Source organism: Anopheles stephensi, chromosome 3 (genome assembly GCF_013141755.1).
Source record: "Anopheles stephensi strain Indian chromosome 3, UCI_ANSTEP_V1.0, whole genome shotgun sequence".
NCBI lineage: Eukaryota > Metazoa > Arthropoda > Insecta > Diptera > Culicidae > Anopheles > Anopheles stephensi.
Window position 1 is genome coordinate 16,476,318 of NC_050203.1, and position 20,110 is coordinate 16,496,427.

General features: G+C 41.3%; 2 protein-coding genes across 10 annotated transcripts in view; both read right to left on the reverse strand.

The window, feature by feature from the left end:
- Positions 1 to 3,036: 3,036 nt before the first annotated feature.
- Positions 3,037 to 5,600, reverse strand: LOC118512674 (beta-galactoside alpha-2,6-sialyltransferase 2). The gene is made up of 6 exons (XM_036057441.1): positions 5,286 to 5,600; positions 4,750 to 4,866; positions 3,956 to 4,685; positions 3,718 to 3,890; positions 3,554 to 3,651; positions 3,037 to 3,498 (listed from the first exon to the last, which is right to left on the reverse strand). The coding sequence occupies exons 2-6, from the start codon at positions 4,796 to 4,798 to the stop codon at positions 3,352 to 3,354; spliced, it is 1,197 nt and encodes a 398-aa protein (XP_035913334.1). The 5' UTR covers positions 4,799 to 4,866; positions 5,286 to 5,600; the 3' UTR covers positions 3,037 to 3,351.
- A 1,437-nt stretch (positions 5,601 to 7,037) lies between these two features.
- Positions 7,038 to 20,110, reverse strand: part of LOC118512671 — a 53,629-nt gene continuing 40,556 nt past the window's right edge. For all 9 annotated transcript variants that reach the window (XM_036057437.1, XM_036057439.1, XM_036057436.1 and 6 more), the window contains one exon: positions 7,038 to 20,023. In XM_036057437.1, coding sequence (XP_035913330.1) covers positions 19,437 to 20,023 — 587 coding nt within the window. In that variant the 3' untranslated portion in view covers positions 7,038 to 19,436. The remainder of the gene's footprint in view (positions 20,024 to 20,110) is intronic.

The window sequence follows — 20,110 nt, forward strand, 5'->3', positions numbered from 1 at the left end:
TAAATTAAAATTTAAATTTGACCGTTCTTAACAGAAATGACCTGGACGTAAATAGAATAATAAAAAAACAATATGTTGATAAACTTTACAAGGTTTAATTAATTAAATTTGTTTAGTAAAAGAATCTGAATTGAGAAATAGTGACCAAGCTTATCACAACTTATTTCAACATTAAGACAAAATGTATTTTTGTTCTGAAAAAGTTTGCAAAAACCGATTATGATTTTCTGCAATGCAAATAGAAAAAAACATTTGTGAATACAAGAAATAAAAGAGAAAAAATATTCTCATAAAAAGTTAATTATACAATACGGCGTCAAGCCGTAATCTTAAAAATATAAATAAATAAATAAAAAAGTTAATTATCCATCGATTATTTGAAAAAGTACAATATTGCAAAATAGCTGATACAACCAGTTGGGGATTACAACAAGCAAGTCAACATTACAAATTTAATATTTTACTTAAGTTTTTAATCATTTGTGACACTACCGTTAGGTTTTATTTATGAATAATTCATGACCAATTGACAAATTGAATGCAAAACATATAGTAATAATTCCATTTGTTTCAAATTACAAAACATAGCAATACAGCCAGACCGTTCTTTGTGAATAAAAAAAAAATACAAAACATCACCAAAAATACACTAAATAAAATTGTCGCGTTTATGCATTTTGAAGCTAACCGATTGTTTAAATTTTAATTATTTGTTCACTGAAACAGGTCATTAATTTTCCTTGAACTACTTAAATTTATTAGTTAATCATCAACAAAAATCCAATTTCAATGCTCCACCCCATAGTTCACCGTTAAAGCGACTCGTGATCTCAGCTCGTTTTTTTTTTCGCGTGAGAGTAGTGAGAAATTGAGAATCGCCTCCATCGCCTTTGTTTGTCACTTTTTCTACACAACAAAAACAAAGTGAGCAGCAAACCATCCACTGCTATAGTGAGATGCCCGTGAGTAAGTTAACTAGTAGTGAGTCGCAATAGTTCACCTTGAGTCGCGAGATTCCCTCATCTTAACCGGTTGACACACCGGTGACGTCATGGAGGGAATCAAACCACCGAATGGGTGGTTTATACGGGTAGCCTCGGGCAAGAATTGAGGAATGGTGAAAATTTGACTGCATGGAATTACCCTCGACCGGGTGATGCATCTGGCACAGGCGTGTGATAAGCATTGTGACAGTTTTTCGTGCAGCTGTTCTGTACGGTGCGAAAGTATTTGGTATGCAAATCTAGAACAAAACAAAGGCGCAATGCACTTTAAACGACTTCAAAAGGGCCTCTGGCATTCAGGTGATTGTTTGCCGAACACACACACACAAAAAATAGAACAGAAATAGTAAAAATTGTCCCCGCTATCTCTAGGCGCTTCGATGCTACCGTAGTTAAGCTGCAAAGCTAGAAAGTAAAGATCACAAACAAAGACTCATAAATCATCCATTCGCGTTCGATTCTCAGACAAACCTAAGGTTGAAGATATTGGTGCATCTTTTCCACTGCGCGACACCGGATGTGTCGTTCATTCTTTGGCCATGCATCATCACGCCCCGGCGGACAGCATTGTATCGGTTCGAAATGCTTTCTTTCCCACTTTCCGCTTAAGAACATGGCACCCGGAACATTGGGTCCGGGATGGGTTCTTCTGCGAGTTGAGGGGGCTGAGTTCGTTCAATAGAGCAGTGTCCTTGCATTGTGAGCGAGGTGTTTTGTTTGAACAGTTATCCTTAGATTTGTTCCGCAAGCATTGAACCTTTGCTCACGATCAGCTCCGTACGTGACGGGAGAAGCAGATCATGGATGATCATGGGGCAAAGACGGACCACTTCCCTGAACCTGGGCGTGATTCATTTGGACTATCTAAATCTGTAACTGAACGGCTTGAAATTCATATCGCGTCGAGTAATTAAAAGGAAAGACACTGAATCAATGAACCCCGTTCGGCGATCATTTCCACTTCAAGAACGGGCAAGAACATGCCGAATATTGGCGGGGGATTTACCCAAGTGCAGCGAAATATATTAAATTCGGCGAAATTAATCACTGTTATTATGATGATTTGGGTTTTGATCTGGTTTAACAAGCCTCAAAGAATGGGAGCAGTAAGGACATTCATTGATTTAAAAAAGTAAAGAGTCTGTCAGCTTCAACAAAAAAAAACTAACAAAAAATTAAACTTTTTTAATAATCAGAGCACAAGCTCGACGTGTTTTAAGGCCGGCATGTACTTTCCGAAATAAAACTTATATAAAACAGGCGTCCAAACAAAGCTGTTAATTTTGGCAGACGTACGCATGGCAGCTAATTAGCATCAACCTGATTCACGGTAGCTACTCGCAAGCACACTCGACCAAAGACAAAGTACTCGTAAAACTCGCCAAGTTCAGGTCGTAAAAGTCCCCGGGTGCATCTTCGCCAGCGTTTTTTTTTCGGAATGTCTTGAGTGGCCCAGCGACACGTTCGAGGCGTACTGCGTATGCACTCACGTGCCCGTGATCAGATCAAGCGATAAAAAGCGATTCCGATTACCAGCATTCAGCAGCGGCTACTTAAGAAGCGGCCCATACGCATGCTCTTACGCTTCCGGTTGTTAAATTTTTTAAGCGAAAATATATATTGTAAGTTATAAATCTTCTCGAAGCGTTGTAAACATCGTCAGCAAACCATGGGAACATGGAAGCGTGTAACGTTTCTCTGGGTCGAAGAGTTACCCCGGTGCGATAAGCGGGTTGTGTCGTTGGCCCCGCAGGTTTTAGAAGGATCAGCAGAATGCGTAATAAATAACTGCAAGGTTCCGCACGCCAGCCGGGAAGTGCAGCTGTGAAGTGCATTAGCACCTAGACAAGAGTGCGCCCCGGTTTTCGTTTTTTTTTCGCATCGAGTTGTGCGAATTCCTGCAGCGTTCCAGCGGTCATTTAATTGCTGCCCTCGTTCCACAGCTGCCTGGGAGTGTAAATGTCAGTGAATTCGATATGCACTCGCGTCCTCACGAGCGGCGGTGAGAAGAAGGGGAAGACGGTGCGAGGGAACTGATTTGTTGGCTTCTCGCCGCATTGCTCTCATGGCTTCTTTATTTCTAATCTTGACGGCACACATCCTTTAACCGCAACTATGGGCATGGCGGGCAGATACACCCGCCGGATGGAATGTCTAATGCCCGGCGGTCTAACTGCAGACGGGCACGCGCCGTCCTGACCTCAGCTGTCGATTTGAATTGCTTAATTAATTCGTGGCGTTGTTAATTGTTTCGCAACCGGCGACGACATTTAGCTGCCTCACGCGCCTCAACATTCCTCATCGGCTCATCGACGACGCGCATCGGACAGGTGCCGGAAGTCGTCGGTCACTGGCAGCGGTCAAGCTGATCGGTACGGATGCGGACGGTGCCCTGCTGGAAGACGCTGTAATCGTCGGCCGAGTTCATTTGGTAGACGAGAAGCTTCTCGGCCGCCAGTGGATGCCAGGCACCGAATGTGCAGCCGAGGTTTAGCTGCGGAATAGGGTGAGCTTTAATCGAGTGCGGTTAACGATAGGCAGGAACTTACTTCGTCATCGTAGTAATGACACAAACCGTTCATGCGAGTACTCGGGATGTACTCCACCACGTCTATGTACCGGCAGACGGGCATCAATAGTCCCAGTCCTTAAAGAATTTCGAAGAAACAATATTACCTTATAATGTTAAGAGTCAAAGTTGGAGGTATCTCACCAATAAACCCTGATGTTGGTGGATTTTTTCGAATGGGTGTCGTCGTTAAATCTTGCAGAGCGGTCCATGCTCGCCAGATGCTTCGTGGATCGATGATGTGAAAATTCGATTGGGGATGATTACTGCGAAACTTTTTAAAGTTTTCGAACAGATTAAAGTCTGGAGTAGCTAGCCTGCAAAAAGATCAACAATATCCATCAACTCTATGCTAAAGTTTGTCCAGAAGCGAATCTCCTACCATTCGGACAGAGATTGATCGAATTTGCCCGGGTCCCAGGCAGCGATCGTGACATTCCGGAACAGTGGTGCCGTCAGCAGCCGATATTCGGGCTTCGTAACGACCTGCGAGTTCACCACCCGGATGGTTGTCTTCGATCCAACGTCCGCTTCGAACCCTTCCGTGGGGGCATGGTTAAACCGCATCACGATGTCGTGCTCGTCGATAAACGCACCGAGCTGAGATCGTTTCAGCGAACCGGCACTGGCTACGATGACACAGCTCCCGTTAGTGATGTTACCAAAGACGGGAGTCGTTGGCAGGTAGCTGCCAATTTCATTCCACGTAAAGGGTGGTTCCTTCCAGGACAGTACACGCACATTCGCCCTTACCATCCGACAGACCGGACTTGGCACCGGTTCAATCGGACGGCCATACCGAACCTGATAGTGATCCCCATCGGTGAAAGGTTCCTTCAGCCGTTTCCGTAGCTCGCCAATGATTTTCGCTCGGAACAAAACCGTTCGATTGATGCAGTCTGCAGTTAGCGGCTCGCTGCAACGGTATCGGTTAAGGTCGAACAAGAAATTGGACGTTTTGGTTAGGCTGAAGTGCGGTCGTATCCGGGGTGCATCGTGATCCTTCAGCCAGAGGGTGGGTTTTTCATCGCTGGATGAAACCGATTTTTGCGTCTTTTCGGTGGAGTTGTGTTTGACGTAGAAGACACTGCGTCTCTCGACAGCTTGTGATACTGGAAGATTTAAACAGATTGTATCAGTGATTGTTGAAAAGCGTTCAACGAGGGTTTAACTTACATGTGAAGGCGAGTACGAAAAGTGTGTAAAATTCTATAAACGTCCTCATCTCGGGTTTGCTTCTGAAGATACTTCTCTACGATCAAACCTCAACGCTTCCTAAAATCCCGGTGTTTTCTTTTGGAAAAATAGAATTTGTGATTTGATGTTCATATTTAAGTATTCACCTTATTTAACCCAAAACAATTCTCTTGAAAGAATACAAAACATGTTAGGAAAATAAGTAAAGAAAACGATGCGAGCTGGATCAATCAGCGACCAAAACAAAGCCAATGCCAATGCCTGTCGGTATAATACGAAAGCCCCTAAATCTATGCAACTCGCGCTACGCTGTCGGCATTTTCTCTTTTACGGTTCGAGCGCTTGGCTTGAATAACATTCATGGCATTATTTTGATTGGAACACTGTCTAGTAATGATTCTGCATTGAAAGGTTAAATAAAAATAAAGCAATAAGTATAATAAATATTTCATTTATCATCCAAAAACGCTAACAAAATAACCAATCCACCAACTTCACATAACCAATCCACCAACCTCCTGACCGCTTATTATATGCTTGCTGGGCAGTGTAGAAGCTCTTTTCACTGTTTGTTAGTGTGTTTTTCTCCGTCAAATTATCACCACAAGCTTTCCTGTCGGCCACACCAAATAAAACCTCCCACACGACCAACATAACAAAGCACCGCTGTACTCATGGTACGGTGGAAGTACACAGCATTAAACTATTCCTGAAATTCACTGTCAACAAGTGTAAATGGTTACGTTTACACCGCCGTAAACGGTGTCTAGTCCATGCCGATGGGCTGATTTAAATGAACTATCACGCTCGTAAAATCGAACCCAACGAGTACGCCCTGAACGAGTGTCAGCAGTACGCAGACGCAGCGCTTTCCACTGTGTGTCTCGCTTTTTTCCGGTGGGTTTTAAGGCAAAAAGCAAATTCAAGAGCAACAGCTTATTACCTACCTCACCTAGCTTTAAAGTGTTCCATAAAATAATTGTGGGGGGAGGGGGAGAATTGTTTTTGAATCAATGCTGATCGAATTCCAGGGACATACAATTAAAAAATGGGCACAATCCATCATAAAAAATTGTTTGAATTTACAAAAAATAAATAAATTTTCAACTTCAACATACAATTTGACATTAAAAATAAATTTCAGTAATAGTATTGGTTATACATTTCAGTAAAGAATAAAAAGGCAGGTGATGATTAAAAGAACACAATTAAAACATTTGTGAAAAAATAAGGAATATGATAGGAAAACATGAAACCTCTGAGAAAAAGCTTGTAAAATACAGTAGAAACGAAAAATATGAATAAAAAATAATCAAGAAAAATAAAAGAATAACGAAAAAACAAGAATATAAAGGAAAAAGGACAGAGAAAACAGGATAAGGATAAAACAAGAAAGATATACGAAAATAGGATCAAAGAAAAAAAAAATAAAGAAGAAAGAGAAAAGAAGAAATGAAAATGTAAAAAAGACAAAAAAAAATAAAGGAAAAGAGAAAAAGATAACAAAGGAAGAAAGGAAAAATGAAAAAATAATTAAGCAGTTAAAACGATTAGAATAAGACAAAGTATAAAATGAACAACCGAAAACGAAGCAAACAGCTCATCAGATGTTTATTTTTGACTGCTTTATTTTCATGTTGTAATTCATATATTATCTTTATTCTACGATCTTCCTACATAGTGAATTCATTAAATTCTAGTTAGCTTTCTTCGTACAGAGAAATCGTGAATTAGATTATACCTACTCGTTTACGATTTACTATGTCACAATTGTACAAGTACCCTAGTTTGTTTTTTTTTCCCATTTTCCCTTCTTTTTAAGTGCTGTCACTGTGTTTGTTTCTCGTCCTTGTTTTCGCTTCCTCTCTTCGGTCTCCGGCTATTGTGTGTATGTTTTGCGATTTTGTGTGCTTGTGTGTTTTTGTGTTTTTTGAGTACCGTTGCTCGTATTTTAAATCTACAGCACTCCATCCTTTAGCTATGCTAACTTTCCCAAAACCCCAGTGTAACGCTCACTTTTTGTTTGCCATTTGTGCTTTAAAGAGTGAGAGATAGAGATTGTGTAAAGTGTGTTTTTGCTTTGCTTTTCTTTTTCGTTAATGTCGGTATAAGAACTAGTACGATAGTGGGAGGTGTTTTTTTGTTCGTAAGAGATTACGTTTGAAATTTGGTGTGCACGAACAGGCGATTGTATTTTTTTTTTTGTGATGTGCATAGCCTGTAGAGCTTGTGTGTGATTTTGTATTGAGTGATTTAAATTCTACCCCGGGTTTTTGTGTTTTGTTCTCGCTTGTGCGTTGTCTTTCTTCCTCCAGCACTGCAGCCCTGCAGGTTGAGGTGGTCAGGTGGTGGTGAGAAGCGATAGGCCTTAGGGCGAGCCTACCACGCTTTTGCACTAACTGTGCCGTCGTAAAATTACCTAAAAGCATCTTTCTGTTTAACAATGTTTTCTTCGAAATATTTCCACCAAACTGTTCCGCTTTCCGTTGCCGTTTGAGTTACAAGGATAAGGTAATTTTTTTTTTGTGTTTGCTTTTTGTTATTTTTTTTTCATTCCTTGCCGTTTTTATTTTCTAAATTATCATTTCCTTCCAAGATGTTTGTGCCATCAGGGAGAGAAACAATTCGAGGGTTTTTTTTTGTTCGCCCCCCGTAACATCAAGTGCACGATCAGCATCATTAACATCATCACCACCCATTAACTTCAGTTGTTAGTTGTTTAGAGAGTCTTTATTGTTTATTGTTAGTAGATGGCGGTAGTACACACTCCCATACAAATGTAGCTGCTCGCACACTACAACGGCGTTATGAGTAAGGTACGCTAAACACTATCATTAGTTGTGGCGGTGCACACGTGATGGTGCACACAACATAGCACACGCACAAAAACGGACGCACTATACCATACACGGTTCGCTAAACACGTAAAAGGAAAAAACCGGTTCGTAACGGATAACGTATGACGGTTACCAAAAAAGCTAACGCAGAGCCCGTTACCCGCTGCCGTTCCATAACGCTAATCAACAGCTTTCCTGGTTTGGGTTGGGTTTGTTTGTTTGTTGCTTTGCTTGTTTGTTTGTTGTTTGTTTTGTTACTTTACTTGTCTCTCGTTTTCCAATTTCACTATAGGCAACTATCCATGTTAACTATTAAATACAATTCAACATACCATCTACTACTTGCTAGTGTTACAATGCTTCAACCAGGGTCCCCCACACACCAGCTTCTCCCTCTGTGTGTGTGTGTATGTGTGTGTGTGTGTGTGTGTGTGTGTGTGTGTGTGTGTGTGTGTGTGTGTGTGTGTGTGTGTGTGTGTGTGTGTGTGTGTATGTGTGTGTGGTACATTGTGTTCTTATGAGTGTTTAATGTGCTACGGGTTCTGTTTTTTGTTACTCTCCACAACAGTTTTCTGTCGATCTGAAGAAGTTTAAATCGTTTTTCTCTTCCATTTCTTCCGTCCCATTATCCACTATTCAATATTGTGAAGCCTTAAAGACCCTTTTGCACCGTACACGAACAACAAACACACACACACACGTGTTTTTCTTAGAAGACGGTTTGGTTCGCAAGTTATCGGGAATCCATGCATCCATTTTTTTGTTTGACTGTTTTGCTTGCCGTTTTTGGCTGCTTCATTTTCTGTGGGCTGTTCTTCTGGTTTTACTTCACTTTTTATCACAACTACTTTTAAAATATTATGTATTGCATTTTAAGGCCTAATATAGTTCATTCTGGTTTTGCTGTGCCGTTTTCTCTGTTAATGAATTTTAACACCCTTTTCGTTTTCCATCTTCGTTATTCTGTTCCTCCTTCTCCGCTCTGGTTACTGTTATGCGTTGAAGGAGAGTGTGGCAAATACCTAGACCGTTCGAACGGACATCATGGAGATGTAGTACAAGAGGTTCAGTGATTTGTTTTGCATTTTTAACGTGCATACAGTTTTACACTTCTAGTTTGCAGAAGCACACGTTCTACACACAGTGAACTTTGTCAGTTTGTTTTTTAAAACGCTGTGGCTGGGGATTGAACATCAAAACTAGCGCTCTGTTTACAACATTCAAAGTACGGGGATGAGTTCTTTGCGAGCAAGAAACGAAAGCTTAAGACCGGTTTAGAAAACGGTTTCGAAAGTATAATACGATTTTGTGTGTTTGTAGTTCTGAACCGAACTGCTGCTGCCGCTGCCGCTGAGTGAACAACAAAATGCGTAAGACATTCCAACAGACAGACCAGCTGCTTGTATTGTCTTTTTGCTGACTTGGTTTCGGGCGACGTGAGGCGTTTTCGTTTATTTTTTTTAACTCTTGACATTTAGTTTGTTTTCATTTTTTTTTGGTTCGCTGTTAAAGTGCTTCTGGCTACGATAGTTTGATAAACAGATCAATGGCAGTATTTGCTTCTCATTCCTAGCAATTAAATGTCTGCAGTTAACTTTCCCTCCGGCTACCAACGGCCAATCAATTTCTTTTTCCTATCGGTTTGCTTTTAAGCAGCTTTTATGATCCTTTCTAGAATAAAATGTGTGTGTGGTTGTGTAAGTTGTGTTATATTGTTTTGTGTAATGACTTAGAAGTTGCACAGTACAGAGCTGGAAAAAGTGTGGTGAAAATTCATAGAAAAGGTTGGTACAATATAGAGTGTACGGCAGGGAGAAGAAAATCAATAAAAACACACAGCAAGGGTGCAATAGAAATCGATTCAAAGTCCTTTTGACAGTGTTAACATTTAAAGAAGAAGTATACAATTAGGATGAAAATTAGAAAATTATAAAGAAAAGATAAGAAAAAGTGTCCACAACAAGAATAAGTAAAACAAAGGAGTAAAATTTACAGAAAAGAGTTGATAAAAGAGTGAGATAAAACAGAGAGAAAACAAAACAATTACACTCGCGAGACCAGAGCACATGCTTAAACACACACACAGATAGACACAGATTAGAGAAAAGAGTAAGAGAAGAGCAAACAGGCAGGAGTACACGCAAACAGGTAGAAATACATGCACGCACACACATACAGAGCACACAGGTTCTAAGAAAAGATGGGGTTTTGGGTTTCGGTGTACTGTTTGTAAATGAACCGAGGCAAAAGAAATCAAGCAAACACATGGTTCATTTTCGGATATTAATACTTTATTCCTTTCCAGTTTTCTTTTTATTAGTTTTTGTTTTTTGTCCCTTTTTTGTTGTTTTCGCTAGAAATCATAAATCAAAATTATAGACCTCGTAATACTTTCATGTTCTTGTTTCCTTCTCTTTCGTTTTTTTCTTATTTGTTTGTTTGTTTGTTTACTGTTTCGTTTTCCCTCTCTTCTGTTACGCTTCTCCATTCTGCTTCCGGTTTTTTTTTCTGTTCTCACCCTTTCTTTTGCCCGTGTTTCGCGCGCGCCCGATATCCGAATCGGTTCTAGTGTTTGTGTGTGTGTGTTTTTTTTTGTTTGCTTTCTTGTTTACTTGTATCTCTTTCGCTTTGTTCTTTTTTTTCTACACGTTTGGCGTTTGGCGAGAACGATTTTTAACGTGTGGGTGTTTTTTGTTTTGTTTTGCGGTGCCATGCGCCTTCTACCAATTAGTTAATCATTAGTTAAACTAACTGATCTTTTTTTTTCGCTGCTGTTTAGTTTTTCTTTTCCTTTTATAACCCCCGGTTCGCTCAAATGCACTACACTGGTTGGCAAGTTTTTCGTTTGTTTTCTTGTTTGTTATTTTGTTCGTTCTCTTTGGGGTTTTTGTTGTTGTCGTATGTGGTTTGGTGAGTTGTGTTTTTCTCAGTAAAGTTACTATGTAATTTTTAAATTCTATTAACTCGTGTGTTGGTTTGCTTTTTTTTCTCGCTTCTTATTTTTCTTGGCTTTCATCTTGTTTTTCGATTCGGTTTTCTGTTTCTTTTTTGTCTATTATTTTCTTACTGCTTAATCGATTAACTGTTGCTTCCTAATTATGAACAGCACATTCAAACGGAACCCTTTTTCTGTGTCTATTGGTTTTTTTGTTGTTGTTGCTTCGCTCAAACTATATACAAACAATCGATAAGCTTCACAGTAATCGAACGCAAAAGATTGTTGATGTGTAGTGAATTGTTTCCGTTGCGCTAGTGTCTAGCGTTACGCCCGCTTAAAATTGGTGTGTTTCATTTATCCTAGTCTCAACTATGTGATTGTGTGTTTCTGGCTCTGCGTGTGAGTGTGTTATACTGCTATACCATCAAAGAGGTAACGCTTTGCCAGGTTTGTTTCGCCTTCACCATTACCGTGGTAGTTGCTACGCTCCTGGCAGTCCTGGCCACCACAAAATACAAACGCAAGATTACAGTCTAAAACAAAAGACTCTTTCTCCCTCTCACACGCACACTCACACAATTATCCTATTCACTAGAGATCAGCTCAACAAAGATCAACAATGGCGTTCGAGTAGTGGGCCCCTGATGGATACAACAATCCTACGGGCCAAAGTACAGCAGTATTCTGTGTATAAACTGTCTGAAATAGGGCAACAGCAGAATGGTGGACCTTAGTGGATGGCGGAACGTAAGAGAAGCACGTGCATTAAGCTGTTCATAAATGTCCGCATAATTTGCTAGTGGTGCGCATGCCTTCGTAAGGCCATAACATTTGATGTTTTATTTTTCGTTCTCTCTCTCTCTCCCTCTCTCTCTTTCTCTGTCGGTAGAGCGTGCACTTAACTAGCGCGCCCACTGTGCGCTCACTCCTTCTTGTACACCTGTTCCTGGTGTATAACAATGTTTGACGTGTACGTGTGCGTACAGTGCAGTGTGTAGGTGTGTGTGTGTGTGTGTGTGTGTGTGTGTGCAATTGTGTAACTGATGTGTGCCTGCAGGTGGATCGGTGCGTGAAGAAGTTGGTTGGGACTGCAGTCCCTAAAACTCTAACAAGGATCGGATCGTTTTAAGGAGGAGTCGTGGGCATCAGTAGTCCCAAGAATCGATTTACGGCCATGTTTTTTTTTTTTTGCGAAGGTAGTGCGCCTTTTCGTTCACCTCTCTAACAGGTGATGAGCGTCCGAGTGGAAAACGTTGGAAAATATCGTTTTAAACCACGTCACGTCGATGCCTTCCTATTCCTGCCGAATTCTTTTCCAATTCTACTCATCCAATTGCACGGCACACTTACAACTTCAACACCGACATCCAACTCACCTAACACGTACGGAACCATCTCTCAAACCCGTATCTTAACAAGTGGCCAATGCATTTTCCTTTTAATAATTTTCCTCTTACCGATTCCAATTTCGCTGAGATCGGCATTAGAACGTCATGCGAGTTCTACGCGTGTGTGTGTGTGTGTTTTTGTCCTACATCTGTTTTAATGTATTTTTGCCCCCATTTTTATTAACTCCCAGTTTCGCGTCGACTCGGTTTTCTAAATGCTATTCTCCACCTTCACCTTTCTATTCCTTTTCTTTTCTCTTCCCCTCATGTGTTATTCAGTTGTTCAGCTTACGTACTACAGTTTCGGACTGGTTCCTAACGTAGGTGTTTGTTTTTTGGTTTTACAGCGTTTCCCCCGTTTCGTTACTTGTTTAACCTTTTGTTTGCTTATTTTTGCATGTTTTTTGTATTATTTTTTTGTTCTTCCACACTGCTTTACCCTCCATCAACACTAGTGTACACAATTAACGAGTCACGACTTTATAGTAGTTATGGTTTGGCTTTCTTCTTTTAATGTTCTTTTTTCGAGCTTTGTTCCTTCTCATTTCTTCATTTGTTCTGTTCGTTTCTTTAACGAGTTTTTTTTTCCTTTTGCTCCAGTAGAATTAGATAACTTTTTGCTTAACAAATTGGATTTTTCTTTCGTGTCTTGCGCCATTCGTTCGCCTCTTTCCCGGTTCCCGTTCGCTTACTTACGTTTAATTAATGTCCAGTAACTGTATTGTTTTGTTTGCTACGAGTTTTTGTTGTGGTTTTGTGTGTTTTCTTGGTTTTTTTGGTGAACATGCTTACATTATTTTGCATCTTCTCAATGTTTTGCGCTCTGTATTTCTTCCTAACGCTAATTGTTTGTTGTTTTGTTTCTTGCTTTCGTTTCTATTTTCTTGTTCTGTTATCGTGTGCCTGCACCACACAAAACACGCTAACGACACTGCCAGATGCTTCGGTTCGTTTCGATTTAGCTAAATAGACACCGTTTCCCCTTTTTCCCGCTGTGCCGGTGTGTTGTTTCGATTGCTATTACAACTATTTGATGTTTCGTTACCTGTTGTTTGTTTTCTGTTCGCTTGCTTTTCAAATTGGTTATAACAAGAGAAGTGGTGTGGTGTGCGTAAGTGGGAGAAAGAACGAGAGAGTGTATAAGTAGAATAGAGCCAGGAAAGTTGCAGATATAGTGGAAGCCTTTGAGGACCACTGCGTGTAGCCCAAGAAGAGAAAATCATATATTCGGGGTCTGCTAACAAGAAGCAACCAAACTATTTGCAGCTCAAGATCACAAAAATGCATCAGAAATGTGTGTGCTTCTGTGAGTGTGTGAGGTGCAGGTGCACTGGTGTTTATGCGACTCGGTCACGTATTTTCTCACTCGCCCCTCACCCTATCCAAAAACTCGTTGGACCCGGTTCGCGGTAAGACGCCGCGACGGTTCCGCCAGACCCTAGGGATGGGGGAGAGAGATATAGATAGAGAGATAGATAGAGAGAGAGAGAGAGAGCGTTTCTGTTTGTTGATGGTTTTTGGTTTTTTTTTCGTTTTCTTTTCGATTTATTTATCAATAACAGAGCAGTGTTGTATCCATTCGGTAGTGGTTATACATTTTCATTTTTGTTTTGTTTTTGCTTTGCGGAAACAATTTCTCTACATCATCTACTGTACAAACATTTCGCCGTGCCACTTGTTGCAGGACTTTCGTGCGTGCCAATGTCGGTGAGTATGGATGGCGGTGTGTTATTGTGGATTGTAGTTTACGTGTTTCGTTCCGCGGGTTTCTTCTTGCTTCCTAATTACCTTCCTTGTTTTCCTCGGACCCGTGTGCTCTGATTTGCAAGCGGCAAATCATTTATTATTCCATGCCCCCAATTTCAAATCTGTACACTCTATAGGTAATGATACTTGGGTTTTTTGTTCGGGCTGATCTTGAGACGATCTTGAGGCGCGATCTTGAGACGCTCAGCGAGCAACAGTTTGGTGAACTGGTAGTTGGAAGGAAGGGGTTTTTGGTAATACTGGTTCAATCGATTCCTGGCCGCGTACGTAACGCTTCTTGCCCGCTTAAAACACTATCAGCCAGTCTACAACAACGATCCGGTAACGTACTTGCGCCTTAACGAAGCGGCGACGCCATGTTGGAAGAAGCGTTCTGCAACAAAAAAACAAAAATCACCCTTCTTATGTTATTCTAGCATTCGTCTGCCGTGCGTTGGAGAGTTGGCAAAGAAATCGTAATATCAATTCTGAACTCGCCGTTCCGACCGCTTCAACCTAAACTCGTGTGTCTTGCCTTGTGTAGATTGGGGTTCCTTTTTGTTGTTTGGTAAGTGTTACAATGCGTGAATACACTAACGATTCGGGTGGGATTTTTTGCTACTGGTTGGATCTGCGAGATACCTACCGTACTCGCCGCCAGCACGCGTCCGACAATTCGTTATTGTTATAATAGTAATAATGTTGTTACCTTCTTCTGCAACTATTACGCCTCACCGTCGGAGTATTTATTGGCTTCGATTTGTCAACATAAGGGGGAACGTTTTGTTTTTTGCTTTTTCCCCCTTTTTTGTTTCAAATATTATTAATTAATGTCTCAAAGTGCCTATGAGTGATGGTTGGTTTTTGTTTTTGTTTCATCCATTGATGCGTGGCCGTTGTTGTATTAATGTTTTCTTAGTGTGAGTGTGTGTTCTGTGTACTTTCTTCCATCACCCTTTCTTACTGAGAATTTTTTGTTTGTTTGTTTTTACTTAATTATTTCTACTTATCGTTACGCATCTACCTTTTCTGTTCATCCAGCAGCGTGAAGACGACATTTTTGTTTTGTTTTTTTTTTGTTTTAAATTCAACGATTTATTCATTCCTGAAGACGCTTGTAATTAATTCGTAGTTTAATTCACTTTTTTGTTTGTTTTGTTTTGTTTGTTTGCTTACAAACGATACTATGTTTGCTTTGTTTTGTTCATTTCGTACGTCCCCCTAACTGCTTACGCGTTCTGCCTCTCTCTCTCTCTCGCCCTCTCCCTTCTTGTTTGTTTATGTTTCTCGCTTAACCGCAATAGCTTCGTTTTCATCATTAATGTTTTTTATTGTTTTCTGGTATGTTAATCGTTTGTTACTTGTTTCGTCAGTTTTAAGTTTGTTTTGGTTTTTGTGTGTGTGTGATCATTTCACCTTACACACTTTCTTCGCTCCTCTTTACTCGAGTCTTTCATATCACTCCTTCCAATGCCCTAAACAATGCTTGCCTGCCTGTCTGCTAATTCTTCAAGTTAACCCGAAAAACTTCGTACTAGTGCTATCAATAGTTTCGAAGAAGTTTGCTTTAATGTTTTGCCTGGCAATCTGGCGCTCCGAACACCGCTGCCACCATCAATTTGCGGCTTTCTATTCCTCTTTGTTTTTTCTTCTTTCTCGCGCTTTGTTTATTCTCTACATCTCACATTTATATTAAACAACTATTGATTATAATTTTTTGTTGCAGAGAATTTGTTGCCTGTTTATTCTTTTCTGTTTTTTCTTCTTCCTCGCTTGTTTCGTTCTTGCTTCCATCTAAGTTTTACGCATTTTCCATTCCCATTACTTTGCTTCCCTATGTTGGGTTTTAGTTCTCTGTGTTTGCTTTAGATAAACGCTAAAAAGTGTCTCTTTCGAACATGTAACAGTTGTTTTGAATGTGTGTGTGTGTGTGTGTGTGTGTGTGTGTATGAGTCGATGTGTTTGTGTGTGTTTTTGGGTGAGTTTTCGAATTATTTCGCGTGTGTTGTTTATATTGTTTAAGAGGTTTTTTCGCATTCCTCCCAAGAACAGTTTATTGTGTGTGAGTGTGGAAAGCTTCGGAAAGTCTGCCGACAGAAAGAGAGTCAAAGTTTGAGAAAGAAGGAGAGAGGCAGAGAGAGAGATAGAGAAAGAGAATCAAACAAGCCACAGCAATGATTGCGAAAGAAAGAGTAAGAGAGCGAGAGAGAGAGAAAGAGAGAGAGATAGAGATAAAACTGAAAGGATCCTATTAAGCTCCTATCAAGGCATATTTGATCGAAAAGCAATCAAACGAGCTCAAGCTTATGGGACTTGTGGGACATCGTATAGAATTCGGAGTACCAACTGCACAATATCTCCCTAATTCCTACCAGTGCATTCGCTGCTCTAAATCTCCCGGTAACACTGAAACGTTCGCGATTTGGGGGATGGCTGTTCTGCGTTTGCTTTAATGCATGGGTTTTGGCTACCTTTTTTGTTTTAGAATTATTAAGAGGTGATAGATGCCGGCTGACAGCAGTGCTGCCCTCCAATTGCTTTTAGTTCGCACCAACACGAAAACCTGGCGGTGCAACAGTGGTGTATTTCTATTTGTTTTCGCTAACATACCGATTGGAAAAGATTTCCATACTAACTGTCTTCATCCTTTCCCATTCTCCCTCTCTCTCTCTTTCTCTCTGTTTCTCTTTCTGCGCCCTTTCGTTCTCTCTATTGTTTTGTTCTGTGTACTCCATCCTTCCAATAACATGTGCAGGCAGCGTTCGCACCCGAAACATCCAAACAGCCTTTTCCTATACTCAATTACCTAACAACAATTGTTGTAAAAATTGACGGACTAATTATAATAGTGGTGACTTAATTTATCTATAAACAATCATTTCGAGCTTCGCTCGATTTGGCAATTTTCTTGCAAGTGTGTGTGTGTGAGAGAGTGTGTTTGCGTTGTTTTACCCTTTCTCTCTCTCTCGCTCTCTCTCTCTCTCTATCTTTTCTTTCCCTTTGTCGTCTTTTGTAGAAAGATTGAACCCACCAGGTTAAACATGTACGATCAATCCACTGTTGTTTTATCCGTTTTCTTTGTTTTTTGAACACTAAGTTTGTTCTGTTTGCCATATTACAAGAGGTCACGTTCTATGTTTGGTGTGTGCTTTATATTAACATTTTGTTTCGTGTTTTCGCTTGCTCGGTTTGTTCGGTATTTGGCTTTCATTTTTCTCCATTGCTCTATTATTCTTCCTTTTTTCTCTCTTTCTATCTCTCTCTTTCTCTCTCTCTTTTTTTTGCTTTCTTTCTTACTCCGATCTCGATTCTGTTTTCTTTACTAATTCATTTCTATGGGTTTTATTTGGCTGACTTGCGTTATCAAAACTTGTTTCTATACTTTCCCATTCCCATCAAACGTTTCGTGTCCTAGTTAAAGGTTAAAGAGATAATATATTGGTATGAAGGTATGGATGTTTGGTGAGCGGAAAGTGTGTGTCACTGTGTATCTGCATGTGTCTCTGTGTGTGTGTGTAACGTGCGCTATATTAGCAATTTGCGTGGATTCCGCTAGTGGAAGGTTCAATAAAAACTAGATTACATCTCATATTCCTGCGGTTTGAAGTCGTCTTAGTAGTAATAGCATTGTGTGTCTGTGTGTGTGTCTGTTCTTGTATATGACTGTGTGTGTGTGTGTTTGTGTGTGCTTTCCTTATCCTAGTTTTTGTTTTTCTCTGTTTGCTGTTACTAACACCACACCGATTCCGCAGGCTCCGTGGTGTCCTTATGCTATAACCTTCCCACCCTTCCTTTCCCCGAACCATCTCACCACCCCCAAGAATGGTGTACGAAAATGGCTTTAACAGAAACACGGTAACATAAAACTCGATTCGACCGGGCAAAAAACAACACGCTTTCTCACAATCACAACGAACAAAACTAACACATCTTGCCATCAAACGTCCAACTTTCTTAAGCGAGCGCGTAACTTTAAATCCTCGCTTTACTGTACAACTTACTATGTGCTTGTGTGTATGTGTGTGTGTGTGTGCTATCTCATCCAATTGGTTTGATTCATCCACACAAGCGCATTCGAATGGAACTCATGCCGCACGTTTTGTTTCCTTTTTTAAAAAATACCATTAACCCTCGCTAGAGGGCGCTCGCTCACGAGCTGCTGATTACAGCTGCTTAGTCCGACGACTGTTAGATCTTGCTGGCCGTACATTTCAACGTGACTCTCACTTAAAAACACACACACACACATACACGAGTACACAACGCCCTAATCCACGAGATGTGCGAGACTTCAATATGGAATTTGGTTTAGTTTGTTTCGCTTTCTAATGTGCTCTCTTCGCTAATGTTTCCAACCAGTTCGCAACGACTCACCTCAATAAATTGTAAGGGTTTTGTTTCTTCCCCCCCCCACCCCCCCCCCCCCCATTATGCACGGTACGGTATGCCCCTTCTATACTGTTTGTTTTTGTTTTTTGCTGTAACATTCTTATTTCCTTTCCATCTAAATCTTAGCAATAAGTTTAAATTTAATATTTCACCTAAATTGTTTGTTCATCCGTATGTGTGGGATGAGTTGTTTGTTGTTCTTCTGATGGGTTTTTTTGTTTGTTTTACGTTTTCGAGCGTTGTAACATTATTGTATACGCGTATGTTCAAACCCGTTTTCCAATGTCTAACTCTCCCTACCCCTCCCCACCTTCCCTCGCCCACCCTCCTCTTACCCCACCCACAGTATGGCAGGATGGATTCTTGGGCAGGGTGTGGGTGGCCCCAGGCCCCCACATCGACTCCATTTCGTTCGCTGAGTAATACAGGTTCACTTGTCGCTCAACACGCAACAAAAAACAAACATAAAAAAAACGTCATGTTAAACTCCGGAGCCCGTTCTTCTGTTCTTAGCTTGGTGAATTGCTTATCTGTTAAGCTTTCTGTTACAAATATCCCGACGAGGAGTAATTATTCATTTGCTTCCGAATCCGTTCTCTACTTCGTTTCGATAGTAGTCAGCGGCCGCTGTCAACTGTTTTGTTTCATTTATTTACTGCTTTTTTTTGTTCTACTCTATTTTCCACCTCCACCCTATTCGTTAATGCATTAAATTGTTTTGTTGTTTTCTGTTGTTTGTTATTGCGCTATATTTCGTGTGTTTGTTTGTGTGTCTGTCGGGTTTTCTTGTTCTATTTTGTTTTCTACTTGTTTCGAGAGTGTTTTGTGTTTTGTTTCTTTTCCAGTTTACCGTTTTGGAACACTAGTGTGTGTGTGTGTGTTTGAGTGTTTCGATTTGTTCCTATTCTTCTTCTGCTACGTGTTGCCCACTTTGCAATTATTAATTCGGGGTTTATGTTTCTCTTTGTATCGGTTTGTTTGTTTATCTTCTGTGTTGCTAATGTTTTTTTGTTTTCCTTTGCTTGTTTTCTTTTATCTTTCTCCAAGCACCTAATATGGTGTGTGAGTGGTTTTTGTTTTCTTTTCAATTTTCTCTTAACATTCACCGTACGCGGTTTGTGGAAATTGTTTTTGTTTTGCGTACTAGAGGATTATATTATTCCTTGCGTTGTTGTTCTCGCTTCTTCTTCTACACCGGTATGATTCACACTTCTTGACTGTGCGGGTATTTGCTGTTCGTCACCCGGCCCGAATGCGTCCTGAGACGGGGAATTGTTGGCGGTGGTTTGCTCGTCGACCGTTGGCGCAGGCACTGCTGGCGGACCTCGGTGAAGTTTGGTCCAGCCAGCGAACCCCACACACCGCGAGCTATAACACCACGAGCAGATGCACCAGCTGCTTCGTCCAGGCGACAAGCTCGGTACCGACGGTCAGCACGGCCACCATCGCGATCCACGACTGTACCCCGTTCGTGTGCGCCCGGTACACGGACCCGAGGGCGCAGAGCGACCTCAGCAGCGAGGTGAACGCCCGGGCCGGCGATGAGCTCGACGGTACTGCCATGGCCGTAGTGGAGGCACTACTGACGGTGGTGGTAGTAGAGGTGTTAGCGGTGGAACTACTACTGCTTCGGCTAGTAGTGGTGGCGGTGGTAGTGGTGCTGGGGCTGCTGGACGTTACGATGGACGTGATGGCGGCCTGCGATACCCGGCACTCCTCGGACAGGGAGGAGCTGCTGGTGGGGGTGGTGATGCTCGGGCAGCTGGGCCATACCGCCGGCAGTTCGCTGCTCAGTGCCAGTGCCGTACTCTCCTCGTTCTGCGTCTCGTCGTCCAGCGAATCACAGCGTGCGCAGAGCCCATCGATCGGGCTGGAATTGCAGTAGTCGTAGCAGCATTGGGTCGGGCCGGTGTTGGACTTTCGCAGCTGTTCGCCCGTTTCGTCGATGTTAAGGTCTGCAATCGAGATGAGGAAGAAGCAATAAATAGTGTGCTCATATTCGATGCTTCAGCTTGGAATTTTAAACTATAAAAAACAATCAG

Bases quoted from the DNA above. Each gene is read 5' to 3' on its own strand.
- LOC118512674 (XM_036057441.1), bottom strand. From the start codon at position 4,798: ATGAGGACGTTTATAGAATTTTACACACTTTTCGTACTCGCCTTCACA. The intron at 4,686-4,749 runs GTAAGTTAAACC...TAAATCTTCCAG, and splicing joins TTTCGTACTCGCCTTCACAT to TATCACAAGCTGTCGAGAGA. The intron at 3,652-3,717 runs GTGAGATACCTC...AAATTCTTTAAG, and splicing joins ACCAACATCAGGGTTTATTG to GACTGGGACTATTGATGCCC.